Source organism: Gossypium raimondii, chromosome 13, assembly GCF_025698545.1.
Source record: "Gossypium raimondii isolate GPD5lz chromosome 13, ASM2569854v1, whole genome shotgun sequence".
NCBI lineage: Eukaryota > Viridiplantae > Streptophyta > Magnoliopsida > Malvales > Malvaceae > Gossypium > Gossypium raimondii.
Window position 1 is genome coordinate 13,826,100 of NC_068577.1, and position 20,382 is coordinate 13,846,481.

At 37.5% G+C, this 20,382-nt stretch overlaps 1 protein-coding gene and 1 long non-coding RNA gene across 2 annotated transcripts; one reads left to right on the forward strand and one right to left on the reverse strand.

The window, feature by feature from the left end:
• Positions 1-7,779: 7,779 nt before the first annotated feature.
• On the forward strand, positions 7,780-8,571 carry LOC128036135 (uncharacterized). Its single transcript, XM_052627014.1, has 2 exons — positions 7,780-8,073; positions 8,287-8,571. The coding sequence occupies exons 1-2, from the start codon at positions 7,780-7,782 to the stop codon at positions 8,569-8,571; spliced, it is 579 nt and encodes a 192-aa protein (XP_052482974.1).
• A 7,073-nt stretch (positions 8,572-15,644) lies between these two features.
• On the reverse strand, positions 15,645-17,410 carry LOC105784471 (uncharacterized). The gene is made up of 2 exons (XR_001130530.2): positions 17,071-17,410; positions 15,645-16,572 (listed from the first exon to the last, which is right to left on the reverse strand). It is a non-coding gene; the product is annotated as an uncharacterized LOC105784471 (long non-coding RNA).
• Positions 17,411-20,382: the final 2,972 nt, after the last annotated feature.

The window sequence follows — 20,382 nt, forward strand, 5'->3', positions numbered from 1 at the left end:
TTCAATTAGTTGTTGAATGTTGATATTTGTATTTGCATAATGTGTGTTGGATATTATTCCCGCATAGATTTTATATTGTTTATTCGTATTTCTTGATTACTGATGATTATTAGTATACTTTGGCCTATTATTTTGAGTTGTATATTAACATCCCATTGCATGCATTAATATTCGGTTCCACTAAAACCCTAAAATCATTTTTATTTCATAATTTTCAAAAGGGCCTAACATTTATAATTCTCGAGAGAATCGTGCCCTAACTTGCTGGGCTTTAATTCTTTTCGATGAATTTAGATAATCAAGTGTTGGTTTTATTAAAACTATACAATTGTTAAAATAAAGTTCTTAAGATTTCAAAATGTCGAATCCTAACTTATTGGATACAACGTTTTGTTATCTCAATAAAGGCAATGTTTGATGTTTTGGAATACCGAGAAATTAAACCCTAACTTATTGGATTCCAATTTCTTGATTGACTTAGATGATCAAACAACCTTCTTAAAACATATGATCTTCTTAAAAAAGGAGATAAATTTAATTTTGAGGATTCAAAATGTTGCACTCTAACTTACTGAGTGTGATGATTTATTTCTTTAAAATAAGTGAGTCTCGTCGTCCAATTCATTTAACTCAAATTTTCTTTTCAAAGGATCGTATTTTAAAATCTTTTCAAAATTTCGACATTAAGACATTAAACAATCGATTCGGTACCAATTTTGGGCGTTACGAGGGTGCTAACCCTTCCTCGTGCGTAACTGACTCCCGGACCATTTTCTCAAATCTCGCAGACCTAAAATTTGTTTTTAATGGCGAACCGATCACACCTTAATAAAATATCGGTGGCGACCCCCATTTTCATTTTCATTTTCAAAGTCGACCCCTTTTTTTAAAAAAAATTGGTTTCGACAGCTTGGCGACTCCACTGGGGACGCCAAGAGAGTCAGGCCGTAAAATTGATTGTTTTGTCTTATTGTCAAAAATTAAAATTTGGGTTTTAAAAAAAAATTTAGGATCTTCTCTTGGCATTTACTTGTATGATCATTGTAAATTGTGGTTTTATACATTGGCATCATATTGCACAAAGACTGTTTAGTCTTACCCTTTTTTAGTGGGAGTGAGAAGCTACTCCTTCGTGAGGTTTTCACCTCTGTGTAGGATAGTGAATCACTTTCGGGATACATCCATACCTATGTCTTCGTGAGATTTTCATCTCCGTGCAGCCATAGGGAAATGTATTCTCCTGAACCGAACTCGGTCTGTATGAGCCTATAATAGGTGAATATTTGAAGAATCCGCTGGTTCGGGTACCTTGACTATTAGAACCAAGTCGCATATAGATAACCTAGGAACCCAACCTAGGTAGAACTTCCCCAAACCCTAGGGATTGACCGTATAAATGTTTGTTTCTCTCGTATTTGTTACAAATTTTGTTTATATGTTACACTGACTTATGGTGTTTTATTGTTGTTTGCATGTCATTTCATATTCGAAAGAGTGTCGATTCAGGTTCGATTGTTAAATTAGGAAGTTTGTTATGGAGAATGACTTTCTTGATAAAGTGGAGGACAATGCCATTGTCCGTATATGGTCAGAGAAAGTGCAATTGGAAAAGGGAGACAGTCTAGCTAAGTGTTATGTGTCAGAGCTATGGGACTACACTCGTATTAGCGTAACGCAAAATAACATACGGGAGTTAAAAGAGATATGGGATAAGTGGAACGATGAGACCAAGCAGTTGTTTTACTTTAATTATGGAGATTTGCCGTATTTGCTTGATGTCAAGGTAGGTGAGCGATTGTTTCGGGCCCTTGCTCAATATTGGAATCCTGCATATAGCTATTTCACTTTTGGCAAAGTAGATCTGGTGCCTACGATGGAAGAATATACAGCTTTACTACATTGTCCAAGGCTTCAGGTGGATAAAGCATATTCTAGAGCCGCATATGTCCCGGCATTTTGGAAGAAACTGATGAATATTACTGGCATGAGTGAGCAGTGGATCACAGCCAGGATCAAGTAGAAGGGAGAGTGTAAATGTATTCCATGGAAAAATTTGAGAGACTTGATTTTAGCGCATCCGGACGGAAAAAAGAAGGTCGATGTGTTTTCTTTGAGTATCTACGGGTTAGTGATTTTCCCTAGAGCATTGGGGCATGTTGACAAAGCGGTTTCAAATATCTTTGATCGGTTGGGTAAAGGGGTCACACATGTTCCTGCGATTTTGGCTGAAACGTTTAGATCTTTGAATGCGTGTAGGCGAGCTGGTGAAGGCAGATTTATAGGCTGTGCACAATTGTTGATAGCTTGGTTCCACGGTCATTTTTGGAAGGTCAACAAAGTTTTTTATCGAGTTTTCTCTGTGCATTACTCCCCGTTAAAAGAGATAGTGGCTACGCCAAGAAGGGACGATATATCAGAGGAAAATTGGATAGCAGTTCTACAAAATCTTCAAGAGGATGATGTGGAGTGGAGAGCTCCTTAGTTGATTCCTGATAGAATTCTCTACCTTTGTGGGAGCTTTGATTGGGTTCCGTTGCTTGGGATTTGGGGAGCCGTCGGGTATGCACCTTTGTTGGTCCTAAGGCAACACAATTCAAGACACTTTGTGCCGGCAACGCATGGTTTAGCTCAATGTGAGTTCTCGTACCGAGGAGACAATTACAAGAAAAAGGTGAAAGAAATTTCTCAGGCTTGGAATCAGGTTCATAGGATGAAAAGGTTAGATGTGGGTTCGATGACAACTCCAGAGTACAGTGAGCGGCGAAATAAGAGAATTAATGATAACATTCCAGAGTTAAACTTGGAGGGTGTTCGACCAATGGAAGAGTATCGACAAGTGATCCCATCAGAGTTGGAGATTATAAAACAATATTTTGAAAAAAAAGAATTTAGAACTCGAAAGGAAGATAGAGCGGTTGGAAGAAGAGAAGATGCATTTAAGGCTAGACGTTGACGTCCAAAAGTTAGAAGCTGAAAAATTAAAGAAAGGTAAGAATAAAGTAGAGGAGGATCTGGATAGATTAATGATAGACTACAAAAAGCTACGAGTATCAATGAGAACCGTGGGGCTGAGAAAGACTTCAGAGCAATGGCGACAGGAGATCTAGGAAGAAAGAAACAAGGCTGATGGATGGGAAAAGAAATGCCAAGAGACTCAGTTACAAAACAAGGCCTTAGAGAGGAATCTGTTAGAAAGCCGGAGAGAGACGGACGAATTAAAGGCAAGAATAGCTGAACTTGAAAGTCTCTTCATCGTTACCGAAATCGTAATACCGCGGTGGAGCTAAGAGCGAGCTTGAACAATATTGAGTAAACAAAGAAAAGAGTAGAAGAATTAGAGGCGACATTACAAAACTATGAGATGCGGGTTGAATTTTTCGAAGCGAATGAAGAACGTTAGAAAGAGTAGCTCCACTATTATCAGAGCCAAGTTAGAGACTGAGATCACGTTATGGGAGAAGCTGTGGCCCAGATTCAGGAGGTAGCCGATTACTTGCAGACCTTGGCAGTACAAGCTAACAGTTTGAGTGTAAAATACGAGTTGGAATCAGACTGGGGAAAAGAGCTTGCTTCGCTATTTAGAAAAATTAGGGCAAAACTTATATGTAATCTATTTTATGTAAAGAATTTTGTTTTCTAAATGAAGCTTTCTAAATGAAATTGAATTAGAATCGACACCTTCTTGCATTCATGCATTGCATTACATTGCATCATATGCATTAAAGTCCACCGAAAGACCCTAATTGGTTAAAATCATTACAATTAACCTGGAAACCGACAAAAGCTCACCAATTAAGCATCAATACGGTACTCATCGAAAAACTAAGGAAATGGACCAAAGATTAGAGAAACTGGAGCAAATGCAAAAGGATATGCAAGAACGGTTACAAGTACAAATGCAAGAGCGACTAGATAAAATCCAAGAAGACATGATGGAAAAATTGATCAAAGCTCAAAAAGATGCAATGGCTGAATTGACCCATCTACTAACGAGGGGAGTAGATAAAGGAAAGGGCCCTATGGCCGATCATGGAGAAGGTAGTGAGGATCCATTATATCCTCCGGGTTTCACTCCACCAAATGTACGAACCCAAACTGAAATATACCCAAAAGGACCGTTTGTCACAATTAGGCCTCAACAATTACAAACTTGTGTCACGATCCCTATAATTTTCCAGGGACGATCGAGTTTAAGCCTGAGAGAAAACCCAATTAATCCTATTATTCCCCATTTTGATGAAACAGCTAAAGAAGGAAAGGCGAACGCGGAATTGCCAAAATAGTAGGAAGATAGGTATAAATGGTTGGAGGAAAAATTCAAAGCCTTGGAAAGCGCTGATAGTAATTAGGGAATCGACACTAAAGATCTAAGCTTAGTCCCAGATTTAGTACTTCCTCCCGAATTCAAGATGCCTGAATTTGAAAACTACAATGGAACTAGCTGCCCGAAGCCCACATCACCATGTTCTGTAGAAGGATGACTGGCTACGTTAATAATGATCAGCTGCTAATCCACTGTTTCCAAGACAGTTTGGTAGAGGCAACGTCTAAATGGTACAATCAATTGAGTCGTACCAAAACTGGTTCATGGAGGGACCTAGCACAGGCATTCATGAAAAATACAGCCATGTAACGGATATGACCCCCGATAGAATTACATTACAAAACATGGAGAAGAAACCGAGCGAGAGTTTCAGGCAGTACGCACAAAGATGAAGGGAAGTTACTATCCAAGTCCAACCGCCGCCCCTAGAAAGGGAAACTACGATGCTCTTTATCAATACCTTAAAGGCCCCATTCATCACGTACATGTTGGGAAGTGCAACAAGAAGCTTCTCAGATATAGTAATGAATGGCGAAATGATTGAGAATGTCGTAAGAAATGGGAAAATAGAAACAGGAGAGAGTAACAAAAGGTTAGCCTCGAGAAGGAAGGAAAATGAGGTAAACAACGTGAATGCATACAACAAGTCGATTACAGTGAATCAGCCAAGAAAGGTGGTCGCTAGTCAACAAGGTTCAGGAAGATAAGAATCTGGCGTAAGACAAGGTATTGAGAAGCCCCAGTTCACACCAATTCCGATGTCATACAAGGAGCTGTATCAGAAGTTGTTCAATGCACACGTTGTCTCCCCCTTTTACTTAAGCCCTTTGCAACCCCCGTATCCCAAATGGTATGATACGAATGCACAATGTGATTACCATGCGGGAATTACAGGGTATTCAATAGAGAATTGCACAGCTTTCAAGAAGGTAGTTGAGAGACTCATCAGCATGGGTGTTGTCAAATTTGACTACTCACTTAACGCGAAAAATCTATTACCTAATCATGCTGATAAGGGGGTGAATATGACGAGCGAAAGTAGGGGAGAAGAAGTCAAGAACGACATTGCTAAAGTAAAAACTCTTTTGAAATGGGTTTGGAGAGAGATGGCAAAGAGAGGGCTAGTTATTTCAGATTTTGAAGAAATATATGAGACTGAAAACTATTCTGAATTCCACCGTGAAGTAGGACATGAGATTCAAGACTGTGAGGGATTCAGGGCTCTGGTCCAAAACATGATGGATAATAAAGAGATAAGGTTTTATGAAGAAGTGGAGTGTAAAACAAATATTTGCGCATCAGAGTTGGCAACGAAGACTCCGGAAATAAATCATCATGTGGTCATCATTTCATGCCCTCGGAGCAATGAGTCTAGGGTTCAGATAAAACCAAAAATTGTAATCCAGAAACCATCAGATTTCTCATATAAGGATAGCAAAATGGTGCCGTGGAATTATGGGTGCAATGTGACAATATTGGGAAGAGAAGCGGAGAAAAAATAGGTTCTTACACGTGCAATAGGAAACGATATGACGCTCAAGCAGAATCATCAAGAGAAGAGAATTAGAAGAAAGAACAGAGGAAATGGAAGGCAGTGGAAGTTGAGCTATTGGTTAATGAACCAATAAAAGAAGAGGAGGCAAAGGAGTTTTTGAAGGTTTTGAAACACAGTGAATATAGTGTTGTGGAGCAATTGCACAAACAGCCGGCCCGCATTTCTATATTAGCTTTGCTCCTAAGCTCAGAAGTACATCGAAGTGCACTAATGAAAGTACTAAATGAAACATATGTGGCTGATGATATTTCAGCAAGCAAGCTAGATCGGTTGGTCAACAATATAAGTGCTGACAATTTTATCTTCTTCAATGATGATGAAATACTGTCTGGTGGTAGAGGTTCTACTAAGGCTTTGTACATTACTACCCGATGCAAGGGGTACACACTCCCTAGGGTCTTGGTTGATAATGGATTTGCACTGAACGTATTGCCTTTATCTACTCTTAGTCGGTTACCGGTGGACAGTTCACACATGAAAGCATGCCAGAGCATAGTAAGGGCATTTGATGGAATAGAAATGAGGGTTATGGGGAGAATTGAGGTACCGTTAATGATTGGCCCAACTACTTATGAGGTGGACTTCTTAGTAATAGATATTAAGCCTTCCTACAACTGTTTATTGGGAAGACCATGGATACACTCAGCCGAGGCAGTACCTTCATCGCTACATCAGAAGGTGAAGTTAGTATCAGAAGGTCGGTTGATAACAATAAATGCGGAGGAAGATATCATCGCAACAGTAACGGGTGATGCACCTTATATGGAAATTAACGATGAGGCAGTAGAATGTTTTTTTCAGTCGTTAGAATTTGTGAACGCGATGTTTATTGCTGAAAGAAGCAGAACTCCGGTACCAAAAATATCCAAGACCACAGAAATGGGGTTGTGATTGATGATTGGAAGAGGAGCTTCACTTGGGAAATGATTGGGAAAATATCTTTAAGGAAAGATTGAAGTACCAATGCTGAAGGAAAATTTTGATAGTTTTGGCTTAGGATATAAGCCAGACATGAAGCAGAAGAAGAAAGAAGTAGAGAAAAGACAAGAGAGAAGAAGGGCACGTTTGAGCGGATATGAAGTTAAGTGGGAGCCTTTGACCTTTCCCCACATATCTACATCTTTTGTGTTGGGTGGGTTTATTCAGCCTGAGCGAGGAGTGTCCAGAAGTGAAAGAATTGAAGAAATGCTGGAAAATGTTCATATCAACGCTATAAAAATAACGGAGAAAAAGGCTCTGTTGGAGATCTGCCCTTACGAACCTGGAAGCGAGCTAAACAATTGGACTGCGGAAGAAATCCCTGTAGTCTTTAAGGCTTATTCAGAGTAATGCTCAGAACATTCTTATTGTTTTTAGCCTGGAAATGATAGGAAATCCTTTGTGAAATAAGCTTGAGCCTAAATATCATTATTCTAATAAAATACATCTTTACATTCATTTCGAGCAATTATTCTTTTTCTTTTCATGCAAGTAAATATTTTCCATTTGATTGATTGTCTTCCAAATAATTCTTTCATTTTTAATCTTATTGTCCAAATAATTATTCATAAATTTATATATTCTTGGTATATTCTTTGATATATTCCCTCATAGGTCCTCAGATATCAATGACATGAGTGACGCTGCTTCAAACACGGAGCCTCTTTTTGAGCAAGACATGTGTTTAAAGGGATCTCATGACTTTAAAAATGACGAAGACTATGGTATATCTCCAGACTTGTCGAGAATGGTAGAACAAGAGGATAAGCAGATCCTACCTTATAAGGAATCATTAGAAATCGTGAGCCTAGATGAAGGAAAATAGGTGAAAATTGGAACTGAAATCACCACAAAAACAAAACAAGACCTCATTGAATTGCTCCGAGAGTTCAAAGATGTTTTCGCGTGGTCATACCAAGATATGCCCGGGCTAAGTACTAGCATTGTGGTATATCGTCTGCCCATAAAAGAAATTTGTAAGCCAGTTCAGCAAAAGCTCAAGAGGATGAGACCTGATGTTGTGCTAAAAATAAAAGAAGAAGTCAAGAGGCAGTTCAATGTTGGATTCTTACAAGAGATCAAATATTCAGATTGGGTAGCAAACATCATCCCCGTTCCCAAGAAAGATGGAAAGGTACGAATGTGCATGGATTACAGGGACTTGAACAAGGCTAGTCCAAAGGACAATTTTTCGTTTCCTCACATTGATACTTTGGTAGACAATACGGCGGGCTACTCACTATTTTCTTTCATGGATGATTTTTCTGGATACAATCAAATAAAGATGCACCCCGAAGATATGGGGAAAACAACATTCATTATCTTATGGGGAACATTTTGTTACAAAGTAATGCCCTTCGGATTGAAGAATGCGGGAGCAACATATCAAAGAGTTATGGTGACTTTGTTTCATGACATGATGCATAAGGAGGTCGAAGTCTATGTTGATGATATGATTGCAAAGTCTAGAACTGAAGAAGAGCATGTTCAAGTCTTAAAAAGATTACTTTTGAGATTGAGGAAATTTCAGCTCAAGCTTAACCCAGCAAAATGCACATTTGGAGCTAGATCAGGGAAGTTATTAGGCTTCATAGTTAGCAAAAAGGGGATTGAGGTTGACCCAGACAAAGTGAAGGCAATCCGAGATCTACCTCCTCCACGCACTCAGAAAGAAGTTCGAAGTTTCCTAGGAAGATTGAATTACATTGCCTGATTCATTTCACAACTGACTGAGAAATGTGATCCAGTATTCCGTCTTCTGAAGAAGCATAATCCGGGTGATTGGGATGAGGAATGTCAGGAGGCTTTGACAAGATAAAGCAATATTTGGCTAATACTCCCGTACTATCACCGCCAAGTCCGGATAGGCCATTGATATTGTATCTAACGGTGTTTGAGAATTCCATGGGATGTGTATTGGGCATACACGATGAAACGGGAAAGAAAGAAAGGGCAATATACTATCTCAGTAAGAAATTCACTGGCTGTGAAATGAGATACTCATCAATTGAGAAATTGTGCTGTGCTTTAATCTGGAAAACACGAAGACTAAGGCAGTATATGTTGTATCATACGACTTGGCTGATTTCAAAGTTGGATCCTTTAAAATATATGATGGAATCAACTGTTTTAAATGGGAGAATGGCTAGATGGCAGATCCTGCTCTCTGAATTTGACATAGTATATGTAAGTCAGAAGGCCATAAAGAGGAGTACAATAGTTGATTTCCTGGCTAGTAGAGCCTTGGAGAACTATGAGTCTTTCAACTTCGATTTTCCAAACGAGAACTTGATGTATGTGGCAAACACTGAAGAAAATCCTCAAAGGGAACACGTGTGGAGGTTAAATTTCGATGGAGCTTCAAATGCTACGGGTAATGGAATTGGGGCAGTCTTGGTATCCCCGAGTGGAGATCATTACCCTGTGGCTAGCAAGTTGGACTTTAATTGCACAAATAATATGGAAGAATATGAAGCATGTATTATGGGCATTCGTGCAGCCATTGAACGGAACATCAAAATGCTAAGAGTGTATGGGGATTCCGCATTGGTGATATACCAACTCAAAGGGGAATGGGAAACTAGAGACCCTAAGTTAATCAGTTATAGAAAGCTGGTCCTCGATTTGGTTAATGAGTTTGACAATATCACCTTCTATTATCTCCCGCGAGAGGAAAACCAAATGGCTGATGCATTGGCTACTCTAGCTTCGTTGATTCAGGTGAACAGATTTGAGGTAATGAGGCCTATTCAGATGAGTATCTACGAAACCCCAGCTCATTGCTACAGTATTGAGGAGGAAGGAAAAGATGATCATCCTTGGTATCAAAGTATCCTACAGTATGTGAAGAATCAGGAATACCCTAGTCAAGCAACAGAGAACGACAAGAGAACTCTAAGAAGGATAGCTAGTGAATATGTCTTAGATGGGGAAGTGCTATACAAAAGAAGGAAGGATCAAGTACTGTTAAGATGTGTGGATGCCGTGGAAGCCAAGAAGATTTTGGAGGAAGTCCATGAGGGTATCTGTGGGACGCACGCCAATGGTTTCACTATGGCCAGACAGATCATGAGATTTGGATACTATTGGTCCACTATGGAAGAAGATTGCATTAATTATGCCAAGAAATGTCATAAATGTCAGATTTATGGAGACAAGATGCATGCACCCCCTTCACCACTTCACGTCATGACCTCTCCATGGCCGTTTTCCATGTGGGGTATGGATGTTATTGGGTCGATATCACCAAAGGCTTCTAATGGGCATCGTGTCATCTTCGTAGTCATTGATTACTTTACCAAATGGGTAGAAGTTGCTTCATACGCAAATGTCACGAAGTCAGCAGTCAGCAAGTTCTTGAAAAAGGAGATCATTTGTCGATATGGAATGCCTGAGAAAATCATATCCGACAATGCGTTGAATTTGAACAATAGCACAATAGCTGAAGTTTGTAGCCAATTTAAGACCAAACATCATAACTCATCATCGTATCGTCCAAAAATGAATGGTGCAGTGGAGGCGGCCAATAAGAACATTAAAAGAATTATGGGGAAAATGACTGAAACTTACAAGGATTGGCATGAGAAGTTATCATTTGCTCTCCTTGCCTATCGAACATCTGTTAGAACTTCTACCGGGGCAACACCTTTTACTCTAGTTTATGGAATGGAGGCAGTATTACCCATTGAAGTTGAGATCCCTTCTCTACGGGTGTTATTTGAACTCCAGTTGGACGAAGCCGAATGGGTCCAATCTCGATATGACCGGTTGAACCTAATAGAAGAAAAGAGGTTAAGAGCTATTCACCATGGGCAAATGTACCAAAAACAAATGATGCAAGCCCATAATAAAAAGGTTCGCCCCAGAGAATTTCGCGAGGGAGACTTGGTGCTAAAAAAGATTCTTCCTATACAAAAAGACTTTAGAGAAAAATGGATGCCAAATTGCAAAGGTACTTATGTTGTAAAGAAGACCTTTTCCGGTGGAGCTTTGATCCTAAGTGAGATGGATGGTAAAAGTTTGCCAAACCCCGTAAACGCAGATTCCGTCAAGAAAAACTTCACTTGAAAGAAAAGGGGACCAAAGTGAAAAGCCGCAAAGGGCGCTTTACTTCCTAAAAAGAGAGAGAGAGAGAGAGAGAGATTTGGAGAGGCTAAAGTGAAAACCCACAAAGGGCACCTTGAGACCAAAGGGGGCTTGAGTCGAAAACCCAAAAAGGGTGGCTCAAATATTGATCGGAATGGGGCATGAGGTGATTTGAGCTGCTCAAATTTTGATTGGGGCATATGATGATCTTGCTATACCTGAACCAAAAAGAAAGGGTATGCGACATCTTAGAGTATTGACAGAGTACTGTAGATCTCCTAAACACATGTCAAACTCAGAATGGTCTTCAGAAAGTTTGTATAGAGAAATTCAAGCTGCAATAACTAGGGCACCTAGTTCTTATTTTATGAAAATACATTTTCTTTTTGCTAAGATACACACTCTCAGTCAACTTCTTTGATTATTCTTCTTTCACTATCTTCGATATTTTATCTCTTGCGAGCTATGCTCAGTACCAACTTTTATCCATTGTTATGATCTTTCAGTGAACCTGTTGCATTGGAATAATGATTAATGGACTAATAAAATTTTCACAAAGGAAGTTTTGCATATTACTCTGAAAAGTTTCTAAATAATATAGTAACCTGAAACAGGACTATTGTTTAGAACGAACCAGGATTAAAGGTCAGAAATCTAAAAAAGGAAAAGTCTGAATTAAAACAATCCCTTTTGGATTTCATTGACAGAAGTATTAATCGAACAAAATTCCAGCAATAATCGTGAGTTGATAAGAAGAGATTTCTATGGAGGAAATTTCTTCGCGCACAAACATTTGATATGGCACTTTGAGAATGGTATAAAAGACTAAAGAATTACACGTTTGGTATCCTTCAAATTGCAATGGGAAAGGGTTAAAAAGCCAGATTTCCTCATTTTTGAGTCACAACTTGAGAATGAAGATACAACTTTTGTATCCCAGTGGATTAAACTGGGAAGTTTACATTGGGGGCAATTTAATTAAGTGTTTCATTGAAGGCACCAGCCAGGAAGGAAGGTGTTATAGTACTTCCGTGACAAAGCCTTAATAAACTTTGAGTAATGATAACCTAAGCAGGGTCATTCTTGGAAAAATAAAATGTTGCATTCATTTTCATTTTGATCATGCCATCCTAAGCATTAGGCATAATTAGGTTCATTATACAGGTCACGTTCCCCAGAGAACAGATCAGTGAATATTACAGATCTTGTCTCCCTAAGCAATAGCGGAGCAGATTGAAGATGGCAAATCTTATCTCCCTGAGGTTGCAGTGGAGCAGATTGAAGCCGATAATCCTATCTCCCTGAAATTGTAGTGGAGCGGATTAAAGTAATGGATCTTATCTCTCTGAAGTTGCAGTAGAGTGGATCGCATCAGGTCTTATCTCCCTGAGGTTGCAGCGGAGCAGACTGAGTAAGCAGGTCTTATCCCCCTGAAGTTACAGTGGGATAGATCGAAGACCACGAATCTTATCTCCATGAAGTTGCAGTGGAGTGGATTAAGACGATGGATCTCATCTCTCTGAAGTTGCAGTAGAGCAGATCACATCAGACATATCTTTAAAGTTGAAACAGAACAAGTTGAAGCTACAATCCCCCTGAAGTTGCAGTGGAACAGATTGAAGATGGAAAATCTTATCCCCCTGAGGTTGCAGTGGAGCAGATTGAAGACGATAATTCTATCTCCCTGAAGTTGCAATGGAGCAGACAGAAGAAACCAATCCTATCTCCCTGAAGTTGCAGTGGAGTGGATTAAAACCATGGATCTTATCTCTCTGAAGTTGCAGTAGAGCAAATCGCATCAAGTCAAGTCTTGCTGACTAGAGATAGCAAATTTTGTTCTTTTCAGAAGCTACAAGCTACAAATCCTATCTCCCCGATATTGCGGTGGAGTTGATCGAGACACCAATTCCTATACATCTGAAGTTACAGTAGGATGGAATGAGGCTACTTGAAGAGGAAGAGCACCAAGATCCAGCACAACCGGGCAAAATTGGCCATTTAAAGTCTTTGCTCTATTCCCGTTACACGACAACGAGCAAAGAGGGGCAGCTGTAATGTCCAATTTTGACCCGGGCCCAAAAAAAATAAATAAAACCAATAGAAAAAAAACCAAAGTCCAGATGTCCATTACATTGACCCAATTTGAAAACCCAAAATTACATGCCCGAAACCCACTAAATAGAGGCCCAGTACACCTAGCCCACTAACCTAAACCTAATGGCCCAATGGCCCAACACCTAGCCTAACCGAGACTGAAACCCTAGCAGCATTTGGCTTCCAGTGCCGCAACCACAAAGGCCTTCGTCTCCACGTACCTAGCCTCCTCCCGCGTGCGCGCCTTCACAGGTGCACCACATCTGCTTGCTTTGCCTCTGTACATGCCACTTCCCCAGCCCTGCTCTCCGTACCTGCAAGAGATGAACAAACGAGCAGTAAAAGACAGACAACAAATGAAAAGAGGGGAAAAAATCGACAGAGAAAAAAGAGAAAAAGAAAATAGGAGAAACATAAAAAATAAATTTTGTATTCTTTTCTTTTTATTTTTGGGTTATAAAAACCCCATCGATGTACCCTTTTAGAAAAGGCGATCTGAATACAAAAAAACATCAAAAACACCAAAAGGTGATTTCTGGGTCCTTCTTCCTTCTCTTTTTTTCTTTCGTAGTTCTTTTTTATTTAAGATTCCATCAGGTGTTTATTAAAGAGGTAAAGTGGTAGCAAAAAGTACAAAGAAAGTACCTTGCCCTCGAATCCTCTCTCTCTCTGTCGCCATCGGAGCCTGAGCGGGGGTTCAGAGATCCGTTTGAAGGATCGATGAGTAGAGCGGTGGGGAATGGGCTTTAGTTTTTTTATTTTTTTATTATTTCTGACAAATGTGTTCGGGTTTTCTTAGGTTTATTTTTGTTTTATTGGTGGGTTTTGAAACGTCGCCGTTTGTAGCTAATGTGATAGCTTCAAAACGACGTCGTCTGAGTGCCCTCGACCCGCGCGGTGACCCGACCCAAGGGGAGAATCCGCACATTTTGGGTCTGATGGGATTATTGCGCAATAAGCCCCTTCACATTCGATTTTCATTCCAATCCAGTTTTTCTTCATTTTTTTAATTATTACTCCGAATTTGATTTAAATTTCATCTAAATCCATGGTGAGACGGCGTCGTTTTCGCTGATGAGATTTGAACTTCTGGATTTATGTGGTCATTTGTTGTTTTGGTCCCTGAGTGTTGAATCGATTGTTAATTTAGTTTGATTTTTGTTTTCTTCTTTTAATGTTGGTTGTATTTTTAATTTTGTTCTTTGTTGTACTTAATTTTTAAATATATTTAGATCTTATTTTGATATATTATTTTAATATTTAAGTTTGATATCATTTTAAACTTATTATTAATACAACTTTTAAGATACAATATATTATTTTTTAAAATTGTTATTAATATTATGTAAATTCATCATACATTAGTTTTCTTATTCATTAAACGTTTTAAATAAATTTTTAGTACATTAGTATTTAATCCAAATGTAAAAATTTATGCGTTGATACTTTCATATTACATTATTATATATATGTATGTAACTTTAGTAAATTATTTTGAAAGTTATTTGTATATATGTTTTAAACCTTATGTATAATTTATTTCTTGTAAAATACTCCCTTATATATTTTACTTATTTCAATTTTTTTACGTATATTATCATACATATACTATTAATTTTTTTTACTTTGAAGGTATTGTTTATTTAAATTAGCGTATACATTATTTTGAGTATCTTTTCGCACAATACTTATTTTAAAATTTATTTTATATTACTTCATATAGTATTCCTTTTAACCTTTTGATATGTTTTCATATTCATGTTGGTTTAGTTGAAAACTTATTATATTTTATCTATGTTATTCCACTTGGCATTTCTTTTAAGATTGACTATTAATTCATTTAGTTGTTGAATGTTGATATTTGTATTTGCTTAATGTGTGTTGGATATTATTCTCCGCATAGATTTTATATTGTTTATTCGTATTTCTTGATTCTTGATAATTATTAGTATACTTTGGCCTATTATTTTGAGTTGTATATTAACATCCCATTGCATGTTTTAATATTCGGTTCCACTAAAACCCTAAAATCATTTTTATTTCATAATTTTCAAAAGGGACTAACATTTATAATTCTCGAGAAAATCGTACCCTAACTTGCTGGGCTTCAATTCTTTTCGATGAATTTAGATAATCAAGTGTTGGTTTTATTAAAACCATACAATTGTTAAAATAAAGTTTTTAAGATTTCAAAATGTCGAATCCTAACTTATTGGATACAACGTTTTGTTATCTCAATAAAAGCAATGTTTGATGTTTAGGAATATCGAGAAATTGAACCCTAACTTACTGGATTCCAATTTCTCGATTGACTTAGATGATCAAATAACCTTTTTAAAACATATGATCTTCTTAAAAAAAGGAGATAAATTTAATTTTGAGGATTCAAAATGTTACACTCTAACTTACTGAGTGTGACGAATTATTTCTTTAAAATAAGTGAGTCTCGTCGTTCAATTCATTTTACTCAAATTTTCTTTTCAAAGGATCGTATTTTAAAATCTTTTCAAAATTTTGACATTAAGACATTAAACAACCGATTCCGTACCAATTTTGCGCGTTACGAGGATGCTAACCCTTCCTCGTGCGTAACTGACTCCCGGACCATTTTCTTAAATCTCGCAGACCTAAAATTTATTTTTAATGGTGAACTGAACACACCTTAATAAAAGATCGATGACGACCCCCATTTTCATTTTCAAAGTTGACCCCATTTTTTAAAAAAAAAAATGGTTTCGACATCGATGATAACAATAATAACATCGTTGGGTGACATGGCCGAACCTCGAACAAATTTGACACTGGAGACGAGGTCGAAAACTCCTCCCACGACCACGCGAGAACAAACGACCACCACGAGTAGATCCGTCCAAAGCCTACGACGAAGAGCCTTCCACCAGATTTGCAAGAAAAACAATCTCCTGAACCGCCCGCGCCTGATGATTTTCACACTCAACAAGGGCATCAACAAGTCGTTGAAGAGGCAAGGGAGTCAGAGACAGAGATGTCGAAGACACCACGACGTCAAACTTAAAGGGCAGACCCACAAGCAAAACTACCGTTCGCTCTGCCGCCGAAATTGGAGTGCCAGACGCTTCCAAGAGAGCACACAGCCCTTTCAATTTCGCAACATAGTCCCAACTCTAGAGATTCCCTTTCTTGAGAGAATGTAACTCATGACGTAAACAGGACTGCTTCGCATCCGTAGCGGCCGCAAACAATGCACTCACCGTCATCCACACATCAGCAACTGTGTGTACATCTGTAAAAGAAGACAAGAAAGAGGAGCTAACCGTGGAGAGCAGCTACGATGTTAGAAGATGATCCTGCTGTTGAAAAGCCGAAGCGGTCGAATTAAGCACAAGAGCACCGTCAGGTGCTTGCATGAACCTCGTTGGAGCCGAAAGAGTACCATCAAGAAAACCGATCAAATCGCAACCAGCCACAATCAAACGAACCTGTTGTTTCCACTAAACAAAGGTTCCCTCATCAAGCTTCACTACCTCATGCTGAGGAAATGTATTTATGATTCGATCTGCAGTAAACACAGATCCATTTGGTTTAACAGAATCGGAGGTAGCAGAATTTGTGGTTGCCATGACCAAGAATCGTCGAGCAACTAATACCATGAAGAAATACAGGTAATTTTGAAACTAAATGAAAAAGCTAAATTGGCTTAGGAAAAATTTTCTGTTCAATTCTATATCTAGACTCTTAACTTTCCTTTTTACAATACAAAGATAGCATATATATAAAGAAACTACTTTTGTTAACAGCTAGCTAACAAACTTAGCTAACACTAACTAATTCCTAACAGACTAACTATATCATTAACAAAGGGGACGTGCTCAGCATCATTAAAAGAGCTCAAAACAAAAAAGAGGATCGATCAGTACTAGGAGTATATCTATCGGACATTAAGGAGATAAGCAAAGGTTTTGATGAATTTCAATTCAAGAAAATCTCAAAATCTAGAAATGGAGCAGCACATGCACTAGCAAGGGAAGGCTTGAGGACACAAGTGGGAACTTACCTGGATGATTGGCTGCCAGTAGCGGCGGCAAGGGTGATTGAATATGACGGAAGAGGACTGGGTAGGTCTGGGGGGAGGAAGCTTCGGGAACCCTAACCGATTAAAAAAAATTAAAAGTTCTGTTTGCATAATGGAGAGTCTTGGGAATGGAATACAGACGTTTGGTCTTTAAAGCAGGAGAAGACACTCGTTTTAGAAACTAGGCATAGGAATTAAAGTGAGTGCGTTTGGGCTTTTAGGATGACTTTTTATTGCTAGTTTCATTATGGGTTAGGAATTAGGGGTTATTTAGGTTTTTGTTTTTTTTTGGATGCTTGTTATTTTCTTTACTGTATTTTGTTTTCTGGCCTTGGACCATTTTTATATGAAAAGTCCCAGGTTTTAATGTTAAAAAAATACCATAAATCTATGTATTATGTAAAAATGTAGAAATCTAGATTGTTGTATGTATGTTTGCGGCTTTTTTACCTACTTGATATAAAAATAAAAAAAATAAATACCTAAATGGTATGGCAATACTATTATTTACCAAAATGTTATGTTTGCAATAGTACCAAGGGGTGGAGAGCATAGAGGAGGCGACACCCAATTTTTTTCTAACACAATCATTGAAACATCATTACAAAATTATGTGTGTTTTTCTTTTTAATACTTTTTAAGGGTGGAGGGTGTAAGAGAGGCGGCACTTGTAATTTCTAGTGTAGAAATACAGTTTAATTGGTGGAGGGTGAGAGAGAGGTGGGGGCAAATGACCAAAAAAAGCCATTTTTTTTTCAAAAATTACCGAAATGGGCCAATTATTTAATTATTTACCGGAATGGTCCATTTTTCGCGAAATCGCATCCACGTCAGCGCGATGTCAGGGTACGCGCCAGGAAATCGCGTCCACGTCAGCGCGATTTGCTTACGTGGACACAAATCGTGCCCTCTAGGACACGATTTGCTGACGTGAATGAACAGTTTCTCATTTTTAGCTTGGAAAACTTTGAAAGGACATAACTTTTCGCTCGGTTGTCCGATTGAGACGATTTTTTTTTATTTCGAATAACTTTTCGAGATCTACGAGCCGACAAACAGCCGAAGGCGATTTGCCGCACTTTTCATCGAAAAAGATCCCTTTTTTCCCTTAAATTTTGATTTTTTCGATTTAAAATTAAATTTTGAAACATTCAAATCATTATTTTCCTTATTTATTTGAAGTAAACACCGGATTTTTTTACAGAATTGTTGTATTATTTCTTCTGATTTGACACATGTATGGAATAGGTCTGATAAATCGTTAGAACGTAGGTAATATAATTAAGATAATAACAGTATTTTTATAATATATCAATTAATTAGTTTAACTTAGTTGGTTAAGATGCTTGCTCATTTCCTTTAGTACCTTGGTTCGAATCTTGTTGGTAACAACTTTAAATCTTTTTTGAATCAATAGCAACAAGTACAAAAAAGATTCAAATGGCACATCACATTCCTCAACAGTCAACTCTTTTAGCATAGAAAAGGACTTCTTATGAAATTTGCTGTGCCATATCCTCTTTGCGTTCCTCAAATGGCAGATTGTGATTTTCTCTAAGTTAGGAAAAGCAACCTGCATAATGATAGAAAGTGCTATTTACAATTAGAAATAACTTATATAAAATGTTAGCTCATCGATGGTTAGGCAAAGGCATCGGTAACTCATATAATTAAGACAGTTAGAATCATTGGTCGTTTGAGAAGAACTTAAATGGATTTAATATAAAATTATATTCAGTTGACTTTTCCGTACGTAACTATTAACATATACACACACTACAAATAATGATTTGAATGTTTCAAAATTTAATTTTAAATCGAAAAAATCAAAATTTAGGGACAAAAAGGGATCTTTTTGGACGAAAAGTGCGGCAAACCGCCTTCGGCTATTTGTCAGCGCGTAGATATCGAAAATTTATTCGAAATAAAAAAAATCGTCTCAATTGGACAACCGAGCGAAAAGTTATGGCCTTTCAAAGTTTTCCAAGCTAAAAATGAGAAACTGTTCATCCACGTCAGCAAATCGCGTCCTAGAGGGCGCGATTTGTGTCCACGTAAGCAAATTGCGCTGACGTGGACGTGATTTCCTGGCGCGTACCCTGACATCGCGCTGACGTGGACGCGATTTCGCGAAAAATGGACCATTCCGGTAAATAATTAAATAATTGGCCTATTTCGGTAATTTTTTAAAAAAAAGGCTTTTTTTGGTCATTTGCCCGAGAGGTGGCACCAATATTTATTTTTGTATTTATTTATTTTACAAATGGTTGTGTTGATTTAATTGGATTTTTATTTTGTAGAAAGGGTGTGTTTGAAAGAAAGATATGTATGTTTCTATTTTTTTAATTTAAATGCAAAACAGAAATGTATTAGTTAAACTTTTGTTGATAGTTTATTTTGTAGAGAGGGTGTTTTGAAGAAAAGGAGCATGTATGTTTCCCTTTTGTTTTGTTTTGTTTTTAACATTAATTTTTTGTTGGTTATGTACTTAATGATACCATTGTGTTGAAATTTTTAGAGTTCTTTTTGCTTTTTTTTTTTGCTATTTACTTAATTGTTATAAAGACGATTATTATGGCCAAGAATTTGATTATTTTAAATTTTTATTTGTAATTATTATATATTTGTTTGTTGATTTTGTTATTCCAAAAATACAAAAAAAAATTAATAACTCAAATGGTAAAATAAATAAATACAAAAATAAATATTGGTGCCGCCTCTCTCTCACCCTCCAGTTAGAAAATATTAGTACTGTTGCAAACATAATATTGTGACAGAAAAAGATTGGGTACCGCCTCTTTCATGTCCACCATCCCTTAGTACTGTTGCAAACATGATACTGTTGCAAACATAATATTTTGGTAAATAATTGTATTGGCATACCATTTAAGTTTTTATTTCTTATTTTTGTATTATATAATTAAAAAATCTGCTGTTTGCTACTAATCAATTCATATGTTTTGCTTTATTACTATCTTACTGCAGCATCTGACTTTTGAGTCTGTTCATACAAACCATAAAAAAAAAATTGCATTACCCGAACATAAAGATGAGTATTCAATACGAGTGTCTTAAATATAAGATCAAACAATAATAATACATATGGATAGCTATAGCATCAAACTCTATAATTTTCAATATTTGAACATTGGACCATAAAAAAATCATATGCACTACGGTCACATAAGCATTTTAGTGCCTATTGTATGTCTTGTCAAGTATTCTACAAGTTTAATGAAATCACCAGTAAAGAAAGGATACAGGCGGCAGAACCAGTAACATGTTCTGCTTCAA

Coding starts and splice junctions, on each gene's coding strand:
- LOC128036135 (XM_052627014.1), top strand. CDS start 7,780: ATGCCCGGGCTAAGTACTAGCATTGTGGTATATCGTCTGCCCATAAAA. Junction 8,074..8,286: donor TTCCTCACATTGATACTTTG/GTAGACAATACG, acceptor ATGATGCATAAG/GAGGTCGAAGTCTATGTTGA.